Raw genomic sequence first — 13240 nt, 5'->3', positions numbered from 1 at the left:
GTTCAGAATGCTAACCTTAATAAAAGAACCAGCGAGAAGTATAATCATTATACATGGTAACTACAGGGTTAATTCATTTAAAATGAAACCTGAAGATATTGTAACATGATTTAACAGTGATCATAATATCCTCCCAAAATGAGAAAAGACGATAGTATTGCATGTCTTATTTATTTTCTAATACTAACATTTTGCTATATATCAGTTTTTGTAGTCTGATATATATTTTAAGGAACTGTTTATTTCAAATCAGAAAAACATATTGAATAATTGTGTCTCCTATAAAAAGTATTAATTATGTGAATATAAAGAGGGGTCAAACTTACAATATTCATTACACTCAAAATGTAATGCTCAATGTCTTTGCGACCATGGTATCCCACCATCATTTTGTCTGCCACTACCAGTGTCTCCACAAAGCGTTCAATGCTTACTGATCTCTTCTGTCGATGATGACTACTTGGAGTGTTATTAATTGGAAGTGAAGTTGGAAAAACAGATGTATCATTCATCCACCAAGGTTTACTACTTCTTGTGAGGTCTTCTAGGAATCAAAATAATTAACCATTTGAGATGGGTCACTAGTTAAACATGTTCAGATACAGATGTTTTATGTCGATATTATCTTAAAGTTTCTAAAATAAGATTTTGTTGAGGGTGGAAGAAATTAAATCTTTTCTTTTTTGCTAATTAAAAAAGGAGCTAGATTTGATTTACAAATGCCATATACATTTTAAAAATATAAGTACTTCTGCTTTCATACATTGTTTCATAAACCTGCTGATAATAATGCCAGCTTGTTCTCTTAAAAGGCCTGATCTTGCAAAACCCTAATTATTAGACAACAGTTAGCAACTACCTTGAATCATACTTAGCCATCCAATCTTTCTCCTAAATTGATAGGTGAAAAAGTTATTTTTACTCTTTTGGTGTGCTTTTAGAAAAAGTGTCTTTTAAAAAAGTTTTTTTTTTTTTAATATTTCCATATACAAGCTACATTATTACATGGAATTAAGGATGAATACATTTCAATATTTTAATAGTAAAAAATGCTACAGGGATCTTGTAATTATCCCAAAACTAAGCAATATAAGCCTAGGAAATTCAAAGTTAAGGTTTAAAGATTAACGTAATCCAAACATGTTAAGGCATGGCAATACATAGGGCATTCAAAGAACCTTCATTTTGCTCTATAACAACATCATATTCAATTATGCTCAGTGTATAGTAGTGTTTGTTCCGACAGATTATCTTAAACAGATATTTTAAAACATAATAGTTTTGATTCAGGTGGGAGTTAAAAATGATCTGACTACATATCTTAATGGGCCAATTTTTAAAATGAATTTTAACGATAAAATAAACTAAGGGCTAGAACCACAAAGCGATTCAGGTGACTAGTTGGTATATTAGGCCTCCATCCAAAATTTAGATCCCCAAAACACCAGTTCAGCTGCCACCTAACTCTGGAGACACTCAAGTTTCTGTTGGTGAAGTCCCAAAGGGTGAATACAGTTCTGCTGCCAGGCATGCGCACAGTTATCTACATGCTAATGCTCAGGTACCTAGTTCATGCCCAAACTGCAGTGGAACCTACAAGCTAGCTTTGCCCTTCCTACCTCACTTCTGGGGCCCAATCTGGTTAAGAACGGTCAGAGCACAGCTACTGAATCAGACCTTGTACAAAACAGAGGGAGGAGGCAGTTGCAGCATCCCAACCAACTTTAGCAGTGGTTACAGCACTCGTAGAAAAAAAACAAAAAACAAAAAACAAAAAAGGAGAAACATGTTCAAATCCCTTTTCTGAATGCAACAGCATAAGAATTTGAACTTCAGTCTCCTCCTCCCATGCTTTAGTTACTGACCTATGGGGATATTCTGGGTTGGGTTTTTCTCAGTATCTCCCACTGAAGTTGTTAGATTCTGTTTAAATAATCAAATAGTCATTGAAATAGGGACTTGCATTTGGAGCTCAGATTTCAGATGGGCACCCAAATTCCTGGGCTACCAAATCATTCTCTCTTTCTCTCTCAATGAATGTTTAGGTTTGTCATCCTCAATTATGGAATAGCAACTGGCACTTTCCACCGATAATGAACAATCCTTATTTTAAAAAGTAGCCCTGTTGGCTTTGTTTTACTTTTAAGTATATGCTTATTTTATTACTTTAAGTATGTACTTGAGTCTATAGTTCAACAGTGCACTTAAGCATAGGCTTAATTTAAGCACATACTTATGTCCCATTTACATCAATGAAATGTAAGTACAGGCAGTCCACGGGTTATGTACAAGATAGGGACTGTAGGTTTGTTCTTAAGTTGAATTTGTATGTAAGTCGGAACTGGTACATATTGTAGGGGAAACTCTAGCCAAACATTTCTCCAGAGCTCAGTTTTATTCTCCCACACCTCACTTCACTCAGTCTTTTATTCTCAAGCTGAGGTATCTGCTGAGAAAAGCTGCAGATCCCTGGTCTGCTGGGGGCGGGAGGGCGCTAGCTTCGCGTCTCCCTGGTCTGCTGGGGGGAAGCAGCTAGTGCGGGGTTGTCTCACCCCGTTTGTAAGTAGGGATCCGATGTGCTGGGGGGAAGCAGCTAGTGCGGGGTTGCCTCCCCGTTTGTAAGTAGGGATCCGATGTAAGTCGGATCCATGTAACCCGGGGACTGCCTGTACATATTTAAAGTTAAGCATTTGCTTAAGTTCTCTGCTGTGTATGCATGGACTTATATACGTGGTTAAAGCTATATTTGAGCTTAAGATCTTTGCTGAATTGGGGGCTTAAAAGGACTAATACATGGAGAAATAGACCCATATTTATCTATTGAAATTACTTAATTTGTGACGGTTCCTATTGTATCAAGGGGAACCTGTAGCTATTTCAACTATGTACCTCATTTTCCACGGTAAATGACTCAGCTATGAAGAAAACTTGTACGAAGTCAGAACAAGGCCTCATTATCACATTATATTTCTTATTTAGTAAAGGTTCATAGAATATATAGATTTACCACAACCATTTCTCTAATAGGCCCTTATCAAACTGTAGAGACACAGAAAAATGAAAATAAACTTGGTTACTCCAGATCATTTGGTTTATTGATTGGCTTATGACAAACCTCAGGCAAGGTTATAATCATTCCTTAAAAAATCAGCATCAAGTATTAAAGCCTGATGAAGTTTCTATACAACAGAATTTCTCTGGCTAATTGCCATGATGCAGAAGATCAATGATTGGCTAAATAATACTTGATGTCACAAAAACACCAATGAAGACTGATATGAGTTATTAAACTAGTCCTGTCTATTAATCTATAATCAGTAATTCCAACTGAATCTAACTTTTGCATAAAACTAATCACTTTTGACTCTATGGAAAAATTCAAATAATCTGCATTATTCTGCAATCATTTGGGACACAAAAACATCTGACAGGTACTACATTTCTAAAAGAACAAATTTAAAATTAATTTTAATAAATTAATAAATTTTATTGTGAATTCTTATCATTTCAGTGCACAAAGAGTATGTGCAGTCAGTTTGGAAAGAATACTTTTCATTCTCCTTAAGTAATGTAGATGTTAAAAACCTGATTAAGTGCAAAATCTGACAACCTAGTCTTTGGATTTGACACTTCTGCAGCATCTCCATAAAAAGGGCTCAATATTGTTCACATTGAAATGTATGAGTTTTACTGTTAATTTCAGTAACACCAGGAACAGTCCCCAAAATCACAATAGTTCCATGGTACTGATTGACAGATTATATTTATTGTTATAGAATGATGCAGCAGAGTATAACCATGTATTAGTAGGTGGTGTTATTCAACTGAACAATACATAAACAAGCATAAAGATTCTTTAAAAAAAATAAAGTTTTGTAAGTACCACCTTTTCCCTTCTTTGACAAGTATTTGTCAGATTTTAATACTGCTAGTACCATTTTAAATGTCCAAGTTAAGGAAATATGAATGTGGGTACTTCCTGTCCCCTTCATTTTAGACTAGACTTTGCACATACAATCTGTTCTGGATTAGGGATGTGAACAGTAAACAGGAGGCCAGGCCTGGCCAGAGCAGTCCTGCCTGCAGCTGGGGAGCTAGACCCCCTTCCTGCCCCCATTTAAGCAGTTAACTGCTTAAACAATGTTAAATGGGATTTTACATTCCTATTCTGGACATGGGGAAGCTCAGAATTGTGCCATCCTGGATTACATAGTTCTCAGTTTTCAGGTTTCAAACTTTAATTGTTTTTGCAGTCAACTGATTCAATTAAAAAGATTGTTTTTGTTTTGCAATGGGAAAAATGTAACATTTTCCACTCTCTCATTACTTTAAAACTGCTGAGGAATTATTCTCAATTCTCAAAAATAAAATCCAGAATAATTCACCTTCAAGCAAAATACAGAATACTTCAGCTAAATAGGTGTGCAAATTTAAAAATTATGACTATGCAAAAATAGTGGGTTACAATGAACATTATTTTGCAACAGTAATAGGACAATACACCATCACTAGGCATCTGCTAAATAACTATTTCAAAAATCATTTCAACAACCTATGCAGACAAGTGAAAATACCATGCAAGTAAATTTGCAATATGATTTATATTGCAAAGTTAAAGGTGAAAGAATTCAGAGTGCTGCCTATAGAACTCTTACATTATGCTTGACTATAAAACAAGCCAAATTCTGTTCTGGCTTAACGCAGTTTCACCAGCTTGCCAACAATTAACTTGGTCACACACTTGGAAAATGTTATTTATGTATATGAAAGAGAGTAAAAATATAATTAGGAAGGCCAAAAAGAAATTTGAAAAACAGCTAGCCAAAAACTCAAAAAGTAATAGCAAAAGCTTTTAAGTATATCAGAAGCAGGAAGCTTGCTAAACAGCCACTGGGGCCACTGGACAATCAAGATGTTAATAGAGCACTCAAGGACAATATGGTAAAAGGGGAGAAACTAAATTAATTCTTTGCTTCAGTCTTCATGGCTGAGGATGTGAGGGAAATTCCCAAACCTGGGCCATTCTTTTCGGGTGATAAAAATGTGGAACTGTTCCAGACTGAGGTGTCAGAGCAGTTTTTGGAACAAATTGATAAACCAAACAGTAGTAAGTTACCTGGACCAGATGGTATTCACCCAAGAATTCTGAAGGAACTGAAATATGAAATGGAAGAACTACTAACTGTGGTTTGTAATCTATCCTTTAAATAATCTTCTGTAGCAAAAAACCGGAGGATATTTCATGTGATGTCAGTTTTTAAAAAGGACCATATATGTGATCCTGCCAATTACAGATCGGTAAGTCGAACTTCAGTACCACACAAACTGCTTGAAACTATAGTAAAGAACAGAATTGTCAGACACATAGATGACCATAATTTGTTCGTTTCTATAGAGGGAAATTATGCCTCACCAATCTGGTAGAATTCTTTGAAGGGATCAGCAAGCATATGGACAAAAGGGATCCAGTGGCTATAGTGTATTTAGATTTTCCAGAAAGCCTTGGACAGGGTCCTTCACCAAAGGCTCTTAAGCAAAGTAAGTTGTCATGGTATAAGACCAAGAAGGTCCTCTCATGAATTGGTAACTGGTTAAAAGATAGTAAATAAAGGGTAAGAATAAATGATCCATTTTCAGAATGGAGAGAGGTAACTAGTATAGGGCTCTGTACTGAAACCAGTCCTATTCAATATATTCATAAATGATCTGGAAGAAGAGGTAAATAGTGAGGTGGCAAAATTTGCAGATGATACTAAACTACTCAAGTTAGTTAAGTCCCAATTAGCCTGCAAAGAATTTCAAAAGTATCTCATAAAACTAGATGTCTAGGCAACAAAACAGCAGATGAATTTTAATGTTGATAAATGCAAAGTAATGTATATTGGAAAACATAATCCCAACAATATATGTATACTGGGGAATAAATTATCTGGACTGCCTCTGCACATTGAGTTGATGTTTTCAGAGATCTCTTCCTTGAGTAGTATCAGTCAATTTAGAGCCCATTATGTTGTATGTATAGTGGGGATTACGTTTTCAAAATGTGCATTACTTTTCATTTATCAACATTGAATTTAATCTGCCATTTTGTTGCCCCATCACCCAGTTTTGTGAGATCCCTTTAAAATTCTCTGCAATATGTTTTGGATTTAACTATCTTGAGTAATTTTGTATTATCTGCAAATTTGCCACGTAACAAATGTGGGAAAACGGGGTAAACATTTTTTATGAATATAATGAGCACCACTAGTCCCAATACAGATCTTTGTGGGTGTCTCAGAGCAGTTCCCCACTCTGGCACTCAAAGTGCAGAAGGCGGGGACCAATAAAAGTCCTTAAAAATATACCTTGCCTCTACAGGCTCTGGTTACAAAAACTCTCCCAAAGTCACAGATTCACTGACTTTGGGGGGGGGGGGGGGTTGCTGCCACCATCAAGTAATTTTTATCCCTAAAACTGGGGGAAAACACTTGAATTCTCCCCCCTGGGGTACCCCAAGCTCTTTTGCCCCAAAAGAGCTTTGAAAAAATAAAAGAGAAAAACAAGCTGCAGTCTCTGGTAGCTGACCTCTTAGTCTAAGGTATGTAGACACACAGACAGACAGACTTCATGTACTTTTCAGGACACAAGAATCAAATAATCAACTCAAAAAGTGATTTTTATTACAAAACAAAAGATATACAGGCAGTCCCCAACTTACGTGGGATCCGCACTTACGAACGGGGCTTTTCTCGCCCCGGAGCTCGCGGGCGGTGGGACCGCCCAGAGCGCAGCGGTCCCGCCACTGCGTCCTCCGGGGCGAGAAAAGCTGCTCCGGGTCTCCCTGGTGTGCTGGGGGGGACTCCCCAGCACAGCAGGGAGACCAGAGCAAAGCCGCACAGGCGACGGGACCCCGCTGCCCGTGCGGCTTTGCTCCTTTGCCCCGGAGCAAAGCCGCACAGGCGGTGGGGTCCCCCGCCTCTGCGGCTTTGCTCGGGTCTCCCTGCTGTGCTGGGGGTGACTCCCCCAGCACAGCAGGGAGACAGGAGCAAAGCCGCAGAGGACCTCTGCGCCTCCGCAGCTTTGCTTGGGTCTCCCTGGTCTGCTGGGGGGTGAGGGGACGCAGCTAGTGCGCCCCCCCCGCCCCAGCAGACCAGGCTTTTGTTGCGGGATGCCTGGGGTAGAGCAGCTGGGGTGCTGCCGGGTTGGTCCTGCGGGGACCTACCCGGCAGTGCCCCAGCTGTTCTGTCCCAGGAGTCCAGATTCAGCCGCTGTTGAAACTGATCAGCAGCTGATTCCAGGAAGCCGGGGGCAGAGCAACTCTGCCTAGGGCTTTCTGTAGTCAGCCGCTGATCAGTTTCAGCAGCAGCTGAATCTGGAGCCAGTTCCGACTTACATACAAATTCAACTTTAGAACAAACCTATAGTCCCTATCCTGTACGTAACCCGGGGACTGCCTGTAGTTGATAAAGCATGCTTGATTGCTAGATGTTACAGAGCAACTAAGGAAAACAAATTAAAACACAGAGAAAATCTCTGGGAACAATTCTTAGATGGCAAGTGGGAAGAGGAGGCATAGATTCCCACAGAAGAGTTCAAACCAAACCACAAAATAAAGAAAATACCCAGATCACAACTAGATTCACTTTTTCCCTTTACTTACTCCCGATCTTCTCTTGGTTCAGTCCACTTCCATGCCTGGAATTCCTTGGAGGCATAGTAGTCTTGTCTGGGTTTGAATCATTCTGTCTCTCAATTCCTAGTTTAACTTTCCCACACAAAGAAAGCAGGCAAGGTATCTACATCCAATTAAAATGTTAGCACTTTATTCCTATTGGTTCTCTTGCCTTCCTACCAACCCCTTTGCTAGCTACCTGAGTTTAACCCCTTAGTCACCAGGTGCTGGCCAGCACTCCTCCTATCTATTACAGTGGGACACAACTATTTACCTCTCTCCAGACTGAAAACCGAACCATATATTCCTACCCTTTGTTTTCTTTTAACTAGATACTGATCCACAAGAGGAACCTCCTTTCTCCTCCTTCCCCTCATGGTGCTTAACTTCCTTAAGAGCCTTTGGTGCGGTTTTCTGAAAGTTCAAGTGATAACCCTGTCCACATGTTTGTTGACTCCCTCAAAGAATTTTTATAGACTGGTGAGATATAATTTCCCTTTATAAAAGTTGTGTTGACTCTTCCTCAACAAATAATGCTCGTTCGTCTGAGAACTCTATTTTTAACTGTAGTTTCAACTAAGGATGTTAAATTGTGTTTAATCAGCTAATGGAGTAGTCAATGGAATTTCCATCAACTACTCGATTAGTTAATAAGGGGGGAAATTGCAAAGCCGCAGTGGGGTTAGTTCCTGGCCCTGGGAGCTAATCCCACTGCAGTTCTGCCTCTTAAATGTATTAAGAGCCGCATCTGGGACTGGGAGCAAGATGGGATAGCTGAGTCCTGGCTGACGCCTGCTTCCCCACTGCGCCTCTGCCTCCCCTGTCCCCCGCCATGGAGACAGTGCTGGGGGGAACCAGTTTTTAATAGAGGCAGCAAGGGGGGGGGGGGGGGAGACAAGCAACTAGTCGAGTAGTGACTCGACTACCCAAAAAGCCAGGTCACTTTCAACCCTAGTTTCAACCAACTTGCCTGGTACTGAAATTTGGAGTACTGGCCTATAATTGCAAGGATCACTTGTGGAGCCTTTTTGAAAAATTGTCATCATATCAGCTGTCTGCCAGTCATCTAGTGCAGAAGCTAAAAGGTTACATACCACATTTAGTAGTTCTTAAATTTCATATTAGAGTTCCTCTAGCACTTTTGGGTGAATACCATCTGGTCCTGAATACTTATTACTGTTTGATTTACCAATTCCAAAACTCCTCTATTGACATTTGCACCTGGGACAGTTTTTCTAACTGGTCACCTAAAAACAATGGCTTAGATCTGAGAATCTCCCTCATATCTCTGCACTGAAGACCAATGCAAAGAATTCATTTAGGCCAGGTCTACACTACAAACTTACACTGGTATAACTACATTGCTCAAGAGTGTGAAAAATCTACACCCCAACCAATGTAGTTTTACCAAACTAATCACAATAAAGACAGCACTATGATGACCAGAGAGCAAAAGCGCTCAGGGGGTTGCAGACAGGGCAGTTTGAGAGGGAGTTTTGCAGAGGGAGGCCTGCTACGGTCAGGAAGACCCGCAACACCTATGCCAGCACTACTTCTGTCTCCTCCACCTGCGCCTGTAGCCAGACAGAACGCCTGAGCATGGATGCCTCTACCCAGATCCTGGTGTGGTTTTGAGGGACTGTGGCTTGCAATTCCCACTTACTGATATCTAGGCTGGGGAGATCATCCAATGAGAAAGGTGCCTGCTGGTGGAATCTCTCACGCAGCAGGTGGGAGAACTACAGGAGGAGGTGGCTAGGTGGAAGAGCACCCGAATCCATGAGCAATTCCTGGACCATGTTAATGAGAAGACAGCTGAGGTAGCTATCCCAGTACACAGGACTGTGGACACACCACTGGCGGAGGAGGAGACGGTGCAGGGTGGACACTGGCAGCTGGTTACTTCTGGCAGCAGGGACAGCTCCACCTCTGTTCCAAACCCTCCCACCATGGTACTAGGAAACCGTTATGCTCTTCTTTATATAGGAGATAAGGAATCACCCCCTACAACGGAGGAAGAGAAGCCTCATACCCTCAAGGCTGGGAGGTCTGCTGCCACCACTGCGAATAGGAAACGTAGAATAGTGGTGGTCAGAGACTTTCTTCTGAGAGGAACAGAGGCGCCCATCTGTCGCCCTGACATTTCACCTTGGGAGGTATACTGTCTTCCGGGGGCCCATATCCGAGATGTTACGGAGGCATTTTCAAGGATTATCCGGCCCTCTGACTACTACCCCATGTTACTCGTCCACGTGGGCACAAATGATACTGCGAGGTGTGACACTGAGTAGATCAAGAGTGACTACAGGGCTCTGGGAGTACAGGTGAAGGAGTTTGGAGCGCAGATGGTATTCTCTTCAATCCTTCCTGTCAAAGGCAGGAGCCCAGGCAGAGACAGGTGCATCCTGGAGGTGACTGCCTGGCTCCAAAGATAGTGTTGCCAGGCAGGCTTTGACTTCCTCGACCATGGGATGCTATTCCAGGAAGGACTGCTAGGCAGAGATGGCATTCACCTCTCAAGGAGGGGGAAGACCCTATTTGGACACAGACTGGCTAACTTAGTGAGGAGGGCTTTAAACTAGATTCAACGGGCACAGGTGAGCAAAGCCCACAGGTAAGTGGAGAACATGGAGACCTGGGAGATGGGTCGGAAATAGGAGGGAGTGTGGGTTATAAAGCCAGAAAGAAAGGAGGATCAGGGCAAAACTGGGAGGCAATGTCAAATCAGTATCTTAGATGCCTATATACAAATGCGAGAAGTATGGGTAATAAGCAGGAAAAACTGGAAGTGCTAATAAATGAGTACAATTATGACATTGTTGGCATCACAGAAATTTGGTGGGATAATACACATGATTGGAATGTTTGTATAGAAGGGTACAGCTTGCTCAGAAGGATAGACGGGGAAAAAGGGAGGAGATGTTGCCTTATATATTACAAATGAACACACTTGGAGTGAGATGGAGATGGACATAGGAGACGGACGTGTTGAGAGTCTCTGGGTTAGGCTAAAAGGGATTAAAAACAAGGGTGATATCATGCTAGGAGTCTACTACAGGCCACCTACCCAGGTGGAAGAAGTGGATGAGGCTTTTTTTAAACAACTAACAATATCATCAAAAGGCCAAGATTTGATGGTGATGGGGGACTTCAACTATCCAGATATATGTTGGGAAAATAACACAGCGGGGCACAGTCTATCCAATAAGTTCTTGGACTGCATTGGAGACAACTTTTTATTTCAGAAGGTTAAAAAGCTACCAAGGAGAAGGTGTTCTAGATTTGATCCTAACAAATAGGGAGGAATTGGTTGAGAATTTGAAAGTGGAAGGCAGGTTGGGTGAAAGTGATCTTGAAATCATAGAGTTCACAATCCTAAGAAAGGGTAGAAGGGAGAACAGCAAAATAGAGACAATGGATTTCAGGAAAGCGGATTTTGGTAAGCTCAGAGAGCTGATAGGTAAGGTCCCGTGGGAATCAAGACTGAGGAGAAAAACAACTGAGGAAAGTTGGCAGTTTTTCAAAGGGACATTGTTAAGGGCCCAAAAGCAAGCTATTCCACTGCGTTGAAAGATAGAAAATATGGCAAAAGACCGCCTTGGCTTAACCACAAGATCTTGCATGATCTAAAAAGAGTCATATAAAAAATGGAAAGTAGGACACATTACAAAGGATGAATATCGGCAAACAACACAGGAACGCAGAGGCAAGGTTAGAAAGGCAAAAGCACAAAATGAGCTCAAACTAGCTACGGGAATAAAGGGAAAGAAGAATACTTTTTATAAATACATTAGAAGCAAGAGGCCAAGGACAGGGTAGGCCCACTGGTCAGTGAGGAGAGAGAAACAGTAACAGGAAATGGCAGAGATGCTTAATGACTTCTTTGTTTCGGGCTTCACCGAGAAGTCTGAAGGAATGCCTAACATAGTGAATGCTAGTGGGAAAGGGGTAGGTTTAGAAGATAAAATAAAGAACAAGTTAAAAATCACCTAGAAAAGTTAGATGCCTGCAAGTCACCAGGGCCTGATGAAATACATCCTAGAATACTCAAGGAGCTGATAGGAGAGGTATCTGAGCCTCTAGCTATCATCTTTGGAAAATCATGGGAGACAGGAGAGATTCCAGAAGACTGGAAAAGGGCAAATATAGTGCCCATTTAAGAAAGGGAAATAAGAACAACCCTGGAAACTATAGACCAGTTAGTTTAACTTCTGTGCCAGGGAAGATAATGGAGCAAGTAATTAAGGAAATCATCTGTAAACACTGGGAAGGTGGGAAGGTGACAGGAAACAGCCAGCATGGATTTGTAAAGAACAAATCATGTCAAACCAATCGATAGCTTTACATTAGGAAAAAATTCCTAACTGTCAGGGTGGTCAAATATTGGAATAAATTGCCAAGGGAGGTGGTGGAATCTCCCTCTCTGGAGATATTTAAGAACAGGTTAGATAGACATCTGTCAGGGATGGTGTAGGTGGAGCTTGGTCCTGCCTTGAGGGCGGGGGGCTGGACTCGATGACCTCTTGAGGTCCCTTCCAGTCCTATTATTCTATGATTCTATGATCTTGAAAACTAGAGCCAATCAACAATTTTAAGCATTAGTTTCGTTCTCAGTGACCCAGAATTAGTAAAGTTTGACTACATTTATTTCAGAAGCATTTTGGCTGTAGAGCAGTGTAATCATTCCACGAAGTTTCTGTGATGCCTGTTACATCAATATCCTCATTTACTATCAGGGACTCAAGTTCACCCATTTTAACATCTAGACTTCTAGCATTTTTGATCCACCACTTATAAATTCTGTCACTTTTTAGTTATCTGCCTTCATGTGATGTAATTGAATGGTACTCTTTCATTTTACTTGTTCTCTTTTGTTCGTACTGGTATTCAACTTCTATCCTCTCCCCTTTACCAGGATATAGGAGAATCCTCTTTAATAGATCCTTCTCTTTGGAATGTATCTTTCTGAACTAGGGATGTAAGCAGCTAATCGACTAGTCAACTATCCGATAAGCAAATGCTTATCGGATAGTCAATACATTAGTTGACTAGTCACTTCCTCCCCACCTTGCTGCTTCTATCACAAAGAGGCATCAAGGGGAGGAAGCAGAGGTATTTCTGGGGGGGAGCAGGCTTAAAAGGTAACCCAGAGGGGACTCTTATGCATTTCAAAGCAGAAGCGCCACATGGAGACAAGGATTAGTGGAAGACTCCCTGTTGGCCCCGGGCTCCAGGTGGCATTTCAGTCTTTGAAATGCACAAGAGCCCCCCTTGTTGCTCTTGTTCATTTCAAAGGCTGAATGCATGCTAGTCCTAATTGACTAATTGACTATTCAATGGATATCCCATTCACTATTTGATTTTTTAATTGATATTTAACATCCCTATTCTGAATCATAGATACAAACTGGTTGAGAATAAGGAGAAACTGTTCTTATAAGTGTTCTTCATGGCTTATACCAAGACCACAATAAGAGACATCAGGATCAGTAGAAGGTACTGATTGAAGCGGTCAAAAAACCAGAGAAGATGGTAATACCAATAGGGCTGAATGCACCAGAAGACCTGAATGCATCAGAGGTACCA

At 41.0% G+C, this 13240-nt stretch overlaps 1 protein-coding gene across 5 annotated transcripts in view; it reads right to left on the bottom strand.

The window, feature by feature from the left end:
* The window catches only part of ADAMTS6 (ADAM metallopeptidase with thrombospondin type 1 motif 6), a 368722-nt gene that overhangs the window by 303764 nt on the left and 51718 nt on the right, over positions 1-13240 (bottom strand). For all 5 annotated transcript variants that reach the window (XM_075932396.2, XM_006117000.5, XM_075932394.2 and 2 more), the window contains one exon: positions 327-544. In XM_075932396.2, coding sequence (XP_075788511.1) covers positions 327-544 — 218 coding nt within the window. The remainder of the gene's footprint in view (positions 1-326; positions 545-13240) is intronic.

Source organism: Pelodiscus sinensis, chromosome 6 (assembly GCF_052426305.1).
Source record: "Pelodiscus sinensis isolate ZL-2025 chromosome 6, ASM5242630v1, whole genome shotgun sequence".
Lineage (NCBI taxonomy): Eukaryota > Metazoa > Chordata > Testudines > Trionychidae > Pelodiscus > Pelodiscus sinensis.
This window is presented reverse-complemented; position numbering and strand designations above follow the sequence as displayed.